This window comes from Alosa pseudoharengus, unplaced genomic scaffold, assembly GCF_046254945.1.
Source record: "Alosa pseudoharengus isolate Yale_2024_CS ecotype anadromous, Long Island Sound unplaced genomic scaffold, YU_APseudo_1.1 YU_APseudo_1.1_scf_21, whole genome shotgun sequence".
NCBI classification, from domain to species: Eukaryota; Metazoa; Chordata; class Actinopteri; order Clupeiformes; family Clupeidae; genus Alosa; species Alosa pseudoharengus.
In genome coordinates, this window is record NW_027468674.1 from 20,179,427 (window position 1) to 20,192,867 (window position 13,441).

The 13,441-nt window shown below is 43.4% G+C and overlaps 1 protein-coding gene across 1 annotated transcript in view; it reads left to right on the forward strand.

Annotated features, from left to right (window-relative positions):
• The window catches only part of LOC143137788 (zinc finger CCHC domain-containing protein 24-like), a 30,395-nt gene extending 16,956 nt beyond the window's left edge, over positions 1-13,439 (forward strand). The window contains exons 3-4 of the mRNA XM_076298107.1: positions 8,372-8,536; positions 10,683-13,439. Of these exons, the coding sequence (XP_076154222.1) occupies positions 8,372-8,536; positions 10,683-10,796 (279 nt within the window). The 3' untranslated portion in view covers positions 10,797-13,439. The remainder of the gene's footprint in view (positions 1-8,371; positions 8,537-10,682) is intronic.
• Positions 13,440-13,441: the final 2 nt, after the last annotated feature.

Genomic DNA, 13,441 nt, shown 5'->3' on the forward strand with positions numbered 1-13,441 from the left:
AGAGCTTTGTGTAAGCTACATCACACACACACACACACACACATACACACACAGACGCGCACACGCACACACAGACACACACAAGGCCTTCTCTGATGGGGTGGTGTGTGTGTGTCATCGCTGAAAAGATAGCGTGGTCATTCTTTCCATAGCATTGTGTTAATCCTTGTTTTGTTAGTGGAAAGTGAGAGTGTGACAGGTATTTTAATCACATGCTTCCACGTGAGTGTGCTTGTAGTGTAATCACTTCTCGTTGATCCTTCCTTACCAATTATTCATTTTGCCTGCTAAGGAACTGAAGTGCCTTTATTATGATTGTTATGAGATTGTGACACTGTGTTTATCATGACATTAATTAGACAGGAAATGATAGTTGTGTCAGTTAAAACAGTTATGTTTTAAACCAGTTTACCTTTGACTTTGTGTCATTTGTCTTTGATTCCTGCCTGAAATAGCCTCAAGCTCTTTTTACAATGCAAAGAAACCATGAAGGGGTAGAGGCCAAAACCTCTACTTGTCTGGATGTCAACGTATTTTTGTATAGGTTGAAGTACAAGTTGAAATATAGGGTTAGTCTTTTTTGCTTTAAAGTAGGAGGATATAAAAGAGAGACAGAGAGAAAGAGAGAGGAGAAGGAGAGAGAGAGAGAGAGAGAGAGAGAGAGAGGGGGGGAGAGAGAACTTTAAAAGGTCTTATGGGAGTTTTGAAATGACCGGTATACATTTAACCACAAACCACAAGTGCTGTATCACTTTTGCTGGTTGCGATTTCTCCCCGTGGGGACCTTGCGAGTGAGTGAGTTCGTCCGCTGAAACCCTGCGTTTGAGCCCGAGCTTATTTATACATGCTGTACTGTATCTGCAATCTCAATGAGTCAACCCCACGGATATTCCTGGCAAAGGGAAGTGGCCCATGGCTGGAGTTGAATGCAGAGTCAATCAAACAGAACAACTCCTTTGCTGCTCAATTCGTTTTCTGATAAACAGACGCATGCACGCAAAGCTTTAAATCATTTTTGGTCAGTTCTTATTTCTTCAGGTGTATTTTCTGGTCATTGGAGTTGTTTGTGATTGCTCATTAGTAGTGATGTGTTGATCTGTTGAGAGATAAAGCCCAGTGGTATAAACGTCAAACCAGAGTTAAACAAATATTTTTTTCTTTGATGAAAGGAGTAAAAATCTACTTCAAAAGTCTGGATAGCGCTGAACAGGTATGCTGACAGGATTGAATGTCTTAACAGTCTGACAATCCAAGGACACAATTTGTGGTAATTCAAAGCAGAAATTGGGTTTCCGCACACTTAAAATGACTCCTCAGAACTCCTCAGTACGGAATTTAATGTACTATTCGCATCTATTCAGAACTAATATTTTCCTGGCAAGAGCTACCTGGACCTGAATAAATACAGGTGAGCGCTCACGAGAGAGAGCCGTGGGTAAGTTACAGACAGTGCCATGTTACATGCCTCAGGAGCGTCACCCCAATCCTTGTAAATCAAACGCCCGCGTCCAGCAGAGGCAGACCTCCCGAAAGCTCAAGTGCTTGTGTTGTCTTCCTCCTACATTCCCGTCTCCCCCCTTATCTCGAGTGCACATCTCTCCATCCATTTATCTCTCCCCTTGTTCTCCCCCTCCATCCCTATTTTTCACCACAGCTGGGCCTCTCTCTCTCTCCGTCTCTCCCTCTCTCTCCGTCTTGGTCTCCCTCTCTCCCCCTCCGTCTCTCTCTCTTCCCCTCTGTCTCCGTCTCTCTCTCTCCCTCTCCCCCCCTCTGTCTCCCTCTCTCTCCCTCCCTCCTTCTCCCTCTCTCTCTTAGCTAAGCCAGGTGGGAGCGGGCCAAGCTAAGCCAGAGAGACGAGGGAAGCGATTTGGGGGTTTGTTAGTGCGGAGTAATTGACCACATGCTATCCAGTGCGTTAGGCACTCTCATGTTCGCCTGCCAGGCCCAGAGACCCGCCCCGCAAGAGAGGGGAAGAGAGAGAGAGAGAGAGAGAGAGAGAGAGATCCGAGGGTGGGAGTTTCAGCTAGGAGAACTCTATTGTTTATCCTGATGGTTTCCAGATGGATGGTGAAGAGGTGGGGGTTGGGATGGTGTAAAGGGGGGGGGGGGGGGGCATGATGGTGGTGGTGGTGGGGGGGGGTTGCAGCCAACCTCCTGGGGCCCTGGCTTAGCAGGAACCAGGAAGTGGTCCAGCGCCTATCTGGATCTCACTAGAGGAAAGAGAAAGTGGCTAGGATTTACAATCACTTAAGAAAAAAAACAGTTTGAATTAAACAACAAGCAGTAATTGTGATCATTTTACCCCCATTCTGCTTGGGAAATGTGATTTGACAGTGCAATCAGCCTTTTGTTGAGCAAGAGCACAGTTGTTGCAAATTACACTTTGTCTGATTCTCATGCTAGTTTGTCAGTGTGTTATGGTAGAAGCCTTGAATTCACGCCTGTTGCAATGGCCAACTGAGATTGTTTACGTCTCTGCATGATTCAAGGTGTGGCTGTAAACAGTTATATTTGATATGTTTATACCTTGGCATTAAACTCTACCGTCTTTGCCCACACATACTACACACACACACACACATACACATACAAGTGCAGATAAGTGTTATCATGCCTAGTAAACTGAACACAGCAGTCTTGCAGGGTACATTTATAAACAGACGAAATTAAGCAGTTTAGAACCTCACTCTGCAAATGAAACCCCACTGTTATGCAGATGGTGGTGAGATAAACCAAACATAAAACATCAGTCACGTTTAATCATGATCTGTTTCCCCCACTCTCTCGAGCAGCTATTGTTCACTTGAAGTACACACTGGACACAAGTGTACTACCACTTCCTGTATTGTTCTTTTATATCCTTATATCCTATCCTTCCTTCTTCTATATATACTTCTCAAGTATTCTCCATCCCCTGACGAAGTGCTTTGTTTTTATTTCAGCTGACATGCCCTCTAGAGCAGTTCACAGATCTTAATCTGTACACTGATACACTTACATCCATACTCCTGTTCTTTTGGTTCCTTTGATCGTGCGGTCTGGAAAATGTTACGCACGTGGAACAACGGAAGATGGCACTGGGGCACAAGATGTTTCGACGAAGTGCCCAAGCGGCGTGCCCTCTGCTCTGCGGCTGGAGGGGACGGGCGGGCGATGTCTTCCTTTCTCATGTCTCGCGCCCGTGCTCTCAACCCCCCCACCCCCCCGGGTGGCGCTGGTGGAAACTGTGAGGAGCGCGAGGAGAGCGATGCCCTCGCCGGCGACCCGGTCACGGCTCCTGTTTGTTTTGCTGCTTTCGCAGTTTCCTTCGGCAGGAAGGCTGCGCTCAGCCTTGTCCGCCTGGGTGTCGCACACTCTCCACAATCACACATGCAAATGCTAACACACAGAGATTACCCTCACACACACAAAGACACATACAGAAACAGAAAAACTATGCACATGCAAATGCACACACACACACACGCACACACACACAGTGCCACTGGCTTTCATACCCTTTTTCTCCAGTGAATTCTCTGTGTGAATTAACATGTACACATAAAAACAGACACACACACATCCACTGACAGACACTCAAAGAGAGAGTCTGCAGGAGTCCACCTCAGAATAGAACTCACATCCTCCACAGCACTCCTGTGTGGCCAAATGTTGCACTACACAATCTAACCACAGAGTTATATCAAAGTGGGAGTTGCAACCAGTAACAATCTGGTTATCAATCCTTGTCTTGTTATGGTATGTTTGTAAGATGGCACTGCAGACTCAAAACTGTCAAATCTCAGCTGCCACAGCATTGCCTGTGACCCCACAAACTGATCCAGTGATATGAATCAGTAAAAAGCACTATATTCAACTGCAACATGGACTCACTGGTATTTCTGAAAGCACAGTCACTTCTGCATTTAATATTAGGAGAAGAATTAACCAAAAATAGAAAAATATGTAATAACGTTGGTGTTGCGCAAGACATTCAATGTCCGGCAGGCAATCTCAGTATTTGTGTAAGTTACACAGCTTAGGTGACCAACAACTGCTACAACTACAGCACAATGCTTGATGACATTTTATCCTCAAATGTACCTTTATAGATCCTATATATTGCATAATATATATCTTAGGCGTCACATGTTCTCCAAATGGCTAAATGAACACGTTTCATTAAAGTGCTTATGGAAAGGAATTGACCCCGATCGGCAGCATAACATGAAGCAGATGCGGCGAGATGACTTTAATTGACGGCGGGGCCTGGACACTGGGGCTTTGGTGCTTTCTCGTGTTCCGCTCATGTGTGCTTCACCTGGCTTTGATTTCCTAACACACACACACACACACACACGTACACACACACATACACACCCACGTACACACACACACACTGCTCCTCCACCCATTGTACCCCAGAACCGTATTGCGGGCCAGCTGGGGGAGAGATGACTGCGTTTCGGAGGTATTCACCATATAGAATCGTAGCCCCGCTCTGATTGGTGGAGTCTGTCGGGGCCTTGGCCCCCTTTATGGCCTCGTGGGAGCACAGCTGGGAAGGGAGGGCGTCCAGTTTGAGCCATATATGCTTCCAGAAAAATAGAGAAAGTGCCCCTCCTTTAGCTTTCCTTCTCCTGAAAGAAGGGGACTATGAACCATGACGGAGTACTCTGTGCCAGCCATAGCCGTACCTGCCAAACTCTTAAAAGGTTTGGGTTTGCTTTGGGCGTGTTGTGGATCGGTTGTGGCGTTGTTGGAGAAACAGGACAGATAAGAGTTGAGAGCTTCAACTTATCTCCTGAGGAGCATTTTGCAGCACTATCTCAGCTGCGAGTAACTTATGAATGCTGTGTAAAAATGCAGTTATTTGCATTGTGAATACAGCTTTTGAGCCCCCCTCCCCCAATCTCAACCTCCCTCGAATGACAGAAGAATGCTTCAAAGGGGGTGAAAGAAAATAAAGGAAAGAAAGAAAGAAAAGACAGAAACCTACATACCATTCCCCGATTATAAACTGCTTGACAAACATTTCCCCGCTGACCACCAGCATGAACGTTATCAATTCCTGTCATAATTCAGGCCCAGCTCGCGCACACACACACACACACACACACACACACTGGCTACCCTCCAAAGAAACCAAATATGTCAGTCTCCTCTATTTAAAGCCCCGGTGAGAGGAGTGCTCTGATGTATTCATTAGCCGTGGAGCATCGCGCTAAATAAACACACGGTCCAAACTCGACCTGGCTCGGTGGGGTGCTGTCGTTGGGATTGGGTAACAGGGTTGGCCCGGGTACATGCATTCACTTGTTTTTTTTTTATTCCGAGCATGTTTACCTCTGGTTTGTTGCTGTTTATTTTTGGAAAGTGCTGCCTGTTTACTTCAAAGATTTCCCGCATTTGTTTAGTTTGTAACTTGATTTGTTTTCTCAGGAACGTCCTCAAGTGTTCAAATGTTCAAGTGTTCAAAAGTGTTTGGTTCACTTCTGAAGATTCAGAAGAATTCTGAACCATGTATATCTACCTGTTAATCATCTGTCCCCTGAATGCTAACATGCTACATTTATGAAAATGGAAGAATTTGGACTCTCGTATAATGATCTCATTGTTCACTCTTAGCTAGCCATACTGTTGAAAATAATCATAGCTATGAGGCCATGGTAGTCTCCTGACACATGTAGGTCACTCCTGTGTCAGATTCCTTCCAGGCTTGACCAGGGTTAGTCCGTTCTGTGTAAACACCCAGCTTAGCTAATGCATAGAAACTCCCCAAACCCCTCCTGACCGAGTATCTCTCCAAGGCCTCACTGCAGAAAGGGGTGTTCAAGTTTTTGCAAAGGCTTCCTCTTCGACTCCCCCAATGAAATACAGACTCCCTCTAAAGTAAAACAGCAGATGAGATGAGAGCAGGTTTCAGACAAAAAAGCGCTTGTTTTGCTTTTTGTGTTTACAGTAAAAACTGCTAATCCAAAACAAAGAAAACGCCTCAAAGTTTCTCCCCAATCTCCTGGGGTTTTGAGGACAACTGTTAGTGAAGCCACCCTCCCTCCTCTTCCTCCTCCTCCTCCTCCTCATCAACTCACCTCTGTCTGTGAGGCAAACACAAGAGAAAGTGCTGGAGGAGAAGGATGAATACTATATAATACTAGTGATATGTAGGTTGTGTTGGCAGGCTGTGGGTTTGTTTTGCTGCCGGGGCCCCCACCCGGCTCCTTGGCGAGTGCCAAGGCCTAGGCGAGGCAAGGCAAAGTGGCTGGCTGGCTGGTTGGCTGGCTAGCATGCTGGCTGGCTGGAGGCGCAGAGTGGAGCTGTGTGAGCTCAGAGCTTAGGGCTCAGAGCAGCTGTGTGTGATTACGCTGCACATTAGTCACAGGGAGCAGCAGCAGCCCTCCGTGACTCGGCTCTGCTCGGCGCTCAGCTCAGCTCAGCCTCCCGGGCCCCAACCCTCACACCAACCCCCAGATCTGGACTCGGTTTGAGGGAGAAGGGGGAGGTGGTGGAGAAGGAGGAGGAGGAGGTGGATAAGGGTTGGGTTGGGTGGAGAGGGTTAGCGATGGGGGCTCCCAACTTCCAAAACACTAGGTAGGTAAGTACAACTAGGAAGAAAAGAAAGAGGGGGGTATGATGGGGGGGGGGGGGGTGAGGGCAAAGATTTCACTGGCTTTGACTTTGATATGCAACATGGACCCCTGACATGTCAAGATCTTAAGAGACTCCCCGAACCACCACTGAGCCAGACGGGAGTGCGTGCGGTGAGTGCCTGTGGAAAGCGGTCGAGGCTCGTGCGGTTTGTCTCTGAAAACCTTCAGACGAGGCACGTCTAGGCTCCGGCCTCCGCAGCAGCAGCAGCAGCAGCAGCAGCAGGTATCCCTCTCTGAGACTGCCCTGATGGGAGATGAAACGAGCTCGGCCCAATGGGAACCATGTGAGTTCCGTGCCTGCCCGCGGGCCCAGATGGGCTTTGTCAAACACACTGTTTTGCTCAGTCTTGATATTTTGCACCGTAAATATCAATGGAGAGGGTATTTATCTTAGTATAGTGTTACAGGGAGATTTACTTCAGCTGAAATCTTTCACAGTGGTCTTTCAGCAGTTACATCACTCTGGTTTGGCTTCCTGAGGCCTGGTGAGCTTGATTCTGTTTAAAGGGATATTTTAAAGAGGAGCGTAATCGTTTAATCACAATCATATCAGGCAGTAAACTTCTTCTCCTCCCAAATGCCTTCGCCAAACTTTGATAATCATTTCCGTCTTGTGCTTGTTTCTAGCTTTCAATACAGCTTAGCTGTGTTCTATCAGCAGGGTTTAATGGACATGTTTACAGTTATTAAGAACATAAGCATACAAACACACAATACTGACCTGGATGTTAAATAACCAATCGTTCTAGTACACTAGGATGCTAGTGGAATCCCAAGCTTGTTATCCTCCAACTTCGCCCTTCCTCCAGAAAGATAAAAGTAGATGGCCAAAGTCCTTCCTCTAGTGAAACAAAAATGATACCTAAGGGTACCTGTGAAAAGGAGTGGCTTCTTGTTATAAGAGAGTGACATGTACTCGTACTGTCATTGGGTTCTAGCATTAGATACTTGCAAACGTATACTGCTTGAGATCCTACAGCGAATTCCAGGTTCCTCCAGAAAGATAAAAGTAGATTTGACATATAGCATGGCCAACAGTCCTTCCTCCAGGGAAACAAAAATGATACGTAAGGGTTCCTGTTAAAAGGAGTGGCTTCATGGTATAAGAGAGTGACATGTACTACTGTCATTGGGTTCCAGTACTAGATACTTGCGAACGTATTGCTTGAGATCCTACAGGGAATTCTAAGTTCTATTGCTAAACTTGAAGACACTAAAGACGCTAAATGGACAGAACCAGAAAGAAAAAGGGCAACAAACAGGAAAATAATGTATGTATGACTTTCTCTTCAGCCGTTGGCTTCAGGGGTAGATACTTTAACTGTTGGTCATTAATGATGCAACAAATAAATGGTGTCAGTTGAAATAAACGAGTCTGTTGACAAAATGGAAAGAGATACTGTACCGGTATGCTCCAAAGCAAGTTTTCAGATAAAAGTTAAAAAGTTAAATTACCACATAATTACCCTCTTGTATTTAGTGAGACATAAGAGCAGTGATACATTGGAGAGGAAACAGAAACTGACTTTAAACAGATACACTGGGGACTTATAACTCTCTGAAATCGACACTACTGGATAGAATTAGATTCAGTTGCTTTGATATTTGGTGAACAACTTTGGCTCCAGAAGGGGGAATTTGAAACACAATATCCATAACCAATCTCATCCAAATGTCATTACCGTAACTCTATTATTTGTAAGTATGTTTACTTACCCTCTCTCTCTCTCTGCGTCCCAAAGGCTCGCCCCAAAGGAGAGGGCCTGACGCCATACCAGGGGAAGAAGCGATGCTTTGGAGAGTACAAGTGCCCCAAATGCAAGAGGAAGTGGATGAGTGGCAACTCCTGGGCAAACATGGGCCAAGAATGCATCAAGTGCCACATCAACGTTTACCCTCACAAGCAGGTACGTGCCAGTGTGTGAATGTTGGCATGGAGGAAGTGCCAGTGTGTGTATGTTGGCATGGAGGAAGTGCCAGTGTGTGTATGTTGGCATGGAGGAGCCATCAGAACCAGAATGACCAGTGACATCCACAGGACAGGATGGTGTCCTGACATCAGTGGTGACGCTGAGCCAGGAACAGCAGTGTATTAACTTGCAATAGGGAGCACATGCAGAGATCAGAGAAGTCTAGGACCTAATCTAAATGACATGCAACATCTAGTCTTAAGTCTAACGTGTCCAACACATGGACCATTACTGGGCAATACACACACATATTGTATATGTATACAGTAGTATATGTAAAGACTTTGTCAGTCAGACTTTGTCTATCGTCATGTTGTATTCAGCCTGCATGAGTATATACTGTGTATATATATATATATAGCATAGACTTTTTTTTTTTTTTCTAAGCCAATTCTCAAAAGCTTCACTGAGTTTAATTGTTGTGTTGGTACATTGTTTAGTTTGGTCTAAGCTGATTTCAGCATTGCATGGTTAGTTTGACACTGCGGGGTTCCTCTCTCCCCAGAGGCTTTCAGCCAGAGTGCCTTGTTTCTGTTCTTAATTGCAGAGCGCAGCAATGTTGGATGGGGGCTCTGTGTGCATTTAAGACACTTCAAATGCCATGACATCATCACTCATTTCAAGTTGCTGTAGGCATCTATAATCAGCCCATGAAAAAGGGATTGGTACATTTGGGCTGCCTGCTAACAATTACATGGTGCTGGGCACCAATGGCACGCTATCTGTCAGGGAAAATAGTGGACCTCTGTGTGCAAAAAACAACATATATTGTGAGCGCTGCCATTACCCCCCATTCTATTCAAATGTGGCATGTTCCTCATTTCCAGCAGGAATGATGGACTGCTTTGCAAGGAAACATCTGTGGACACGCATATAGCCTTTGCAACTTTAAAGCTTTTTTTCTCCCCCCCCCCCCCTCCTTTTCAAAAGCTTATTTGAAACATGAGCTGTCATCATTAGTATCCAGGATACCACCCATATTTCCACTGATGTCAAACACATGAGATACCACTTGGTGCCAAGCCAAGGTATTCAACTTGTTTGTCACTAATAGAGAAACCTCATCAAAACACTGTAATAAGGACAAGCTGTAAAAGCTGCACGCTTACGGCCCAGTGGGAAGGATGACTCTGCATATCGATATGCCGTCTGCTGTCTAATATCTAACACTATTTGAGGTAAAGCGACTTGAATTAGCTTTGCGGAAACTTACAGTCTTGCAACGACGCCAAGCCTTGGGAGAACTGTCACTCACCACTTCAAGCTTGGCGTCCGCAGAGAGCGTTTTGGCGTTGTTTGGAAAACAGGCAACACAAACAGGCGCCTGCGAAAGGCTAAACGGTTAGCCATTAGTTAAACACACTTCAACAATTAGTTGGATAAACTTGCACGCAAAGGCGAAACGCCAATGCGCTGTTGTGTCTTTAGCAAACGTGCTTAAGAGGAGAATAGCTGTTTATATGACCCTCTGGTGAACTAGGCCTCGTAGATTAATGGTATATACAGAGAATCTGGAAAGAGGAGCGACCAAGACCTCAAGGCCATAAAACCTTCAGTCACAGTAGGGTTTGTGGATCGCATCAATGTTGCTTGTCCAGCCAAAGCCTGGCGATCAGTGCAGATGTTTGACCTGGTCCCCTCTTGTCAAAATCAGTGGGGAAGACCAAGGACACCCCTAGCTTAACAACCTGCCATGAATCTTTCAGATTGAAACAGAGATAAAACTGTTTTATGTCTTATCTCTGTTTTTTTTGTTTTTTTTGCGGATGGGATGATGACAGCATGTGGCTTTGAAAAAACAAAACAAAAAAACGCTTAGATAAGATAAGTTATAAGAAGTGCTTTTCTGTGTTATCATGTAAAGTTGTCTGAATTGAACATGCCATGTAAAAGATAATCTATTTGTTGAATATCTATTTGTCTGTAGAAGTTGGTATAAAAGTTTTATATTTTAAATCTCTTCTTCATTACCGTTATCAGTAGTAACCAGTAGTAACAGTAGTAATCAGTAGTAACAGTAGCAGCAATAACAACTTGATATACGAGTACCAGTGTTGACTCTTTGTCTGTTTCTCTATGTCAGCGGCCATTGGAAAAGCCTGACGGACTAGATGTGTCTGACCAAAGCAAGGAGCATCCCCAGCACCTGTGTGAGAAGTGCAAGGTTCTGGGCTACTACTGCCGGCGGGTGCAGTGACCTCTCCAGCCAGACCTCCCCTGACCAACCTCTACTACCCAGAGGCAACAGCGACTGTTTACTGTTTAGATGGTGGTTCAGTTCATTCACTTGTTAATTCAGCTTTAATTCATCACCTTGATTTGTGTGCAGTTTATGTGTGTGCAGAAATTATGGTAGCACTACCTACAACCCCCCCTCCAACACGTACAGACAGACATATATGCAACACATACATATACAGGCCAAACACACACACACACACACACAGTCAGCAGGAATGAAGTAGGCCATAATAGTGTTTTCTCACTTACTTTGTTTACAAGATCACTCCTTCCACTTATCTTTAACCTAGTGAAGGTGAAGGCCATGTATATACTAAGTGCTATAATGGGTCACAAGATGCCTTCACACAGACATTGGGTCAGTAGCACATCTTTTCAACTGTGAATCCAGAAAGAAGGGAGAATGCAGAATCAGTCTCCTCTATGCATGATGGAACAGATATTTATTAAGTGGTCTCTTTCTGAACTTAAGACCTTCATTTTGTGCAATTGCATTGTTTTTAACCAGATGTATATCTATTTTTAACCATCTAAATAGGTCTTTAGAAACTACTGTAGATTGAAGACTTTGTAGGCTGGGCAAATTATATAGGGTACGTTAAATGTAAGGAATTTGATATACTCTCTTAGTGTACCCAAAGGCTTTCATATACGATATTGTATGTTTGCATCCCTTTCTGAACCATACAGAGATCTTAGTATAGAAAACATAATCACATGTTCTTGTGCAATATTCCAAAGGGTTTCTAAGGTAACTCATAAGGCAGGTCAGCCGCAGGACAAAAATAGTGTGCATTTAAAGGCCCCCCCCCCCCCCCCCTCAACATATTGAGAACTCAACAAATATTCAACATTAGTATGTCCGTCATTGTAATAACACAACGAGAACTGCTCACATTCCCTTAATTGTTAGAAGGTAGCTGTTTGGGATGCATTATTGGAATCAACTAAACCATTCTTACATCATAAACGAGTAGTATTTCAACATTAACAAAAGGTCGAACCACTTTCTCTACTACATGCATCCTGAGCGAAATAATAACCTCTGTCCTCGGCCCTATGTGGGTCTTTTACCAAAAAAAGACAGTCCTAGCATACTATTTGCATGTGCTTCACTGGCATTGTGTTAAACCTAGAAACTGTCTGAATGCAGACTAATTCATTTCAACCCTCAGCAGGGGGTTATTCAAAGTATATGGTTTAGAAACAAACTTGGGTTAGGTTAACTAGTGATACATCTCTTTAAAAAAGAATATCACTATGGCTTTGTTTTGTTATAGTTAGCTTGCTTTGGAGCCATGGGGCTCAAAGTTAACCTAACCATGTGTGTCACTAAACAAGGTTCTTGAAACACTTCCATGCCAGTTTTCTATCACTTAATGTGTTGGCTAGCCCAATTCCTATGCCCTCAAAGAGAGATAAATGTCTAGGCTCTCTTCTACGTGTTTGATTGGTTTTTACTTAAATATGATGAAATCTACCTGTTCTTCCTGAGATTTTAATGAGGCCATTAAGGCATTCTTTCAGTCTTTGTGACACAAATTGTAGCTTTTGAGTAGCACATATACTTGACTATGGATTGGTTTTATGTACCAAAATCAAAGCTGTATATTTTTAGTTTTTTTTATAACAAAGTTTTGGCATTTCTAGACAGGAAGAGAAAAATGGTTTATTCCCTAGTTAAGGTGGTATTGCACATGTCTGTATATATTTGATAACTGCCATTTAAGGCATTTTGTATTTCATCAATAGTTTAAAGCTTGTTTCTTTGGTTGTTACCAGAAACATGGGAGTTTTAAGTATCTCACAATCTCGGAGGTATCTTACAGGAAATATTTATAAGGATTTTGTTTTTACACCAATTGTATCTGTATAAAATATGCAACAGTACATTACGATGTGAAGTCTAGATGTCTACAGAAATGGTATACACATCTTTCACTCATTCTGTAGAGATATGGTTGAGTTGTTATGATTTCCTGAAGAGTATATTATCAGTATTAATTAACCAGTTTGTGTTCCAAGTGCCTGTTATTAGTAAAATATGTTTGTGTGTATTTTGAAACATATATAATCATTTGTAAGATTCCTAAACAAATTACATTGTTGGCATTTTTAATACTCTTTTCTTATTAATCTGATCAGAGGTTGAACAACAATGACTACGCATTGATGAGCAATAACTGTTGAACAAAATTAATATTACTTTGTCTTAAAATTATCAGGGAAAGCATTTTATCAGACGAGAGGTTTATGTCATGTCATGCATGCAATGCTATTTCTAGCATTATATCCCAGTTATGGTTATGTTACATGTGTCTACAAAGGATTTTTGTTGTGAGAAAAGGGAAAATAACTCAATGCATTATAACCAGTTTGATCATGAAGCTGTATTTTTCCTGCCAATGTATTATTGTACAAATTTGTTCATACTGAAACCTAATAATTATAGGGATTACTATCTTTACTCATTAGGATAGCACTAAATGAAAACGTCCATATTGGTAAGGAATGTCCATGAGGAGGAATGAACTACAGCTAATACCAAAGTTTCTGTGTTTGTAATCCTTTTCACTTTTTCCATATTATGTTTGAACGTCT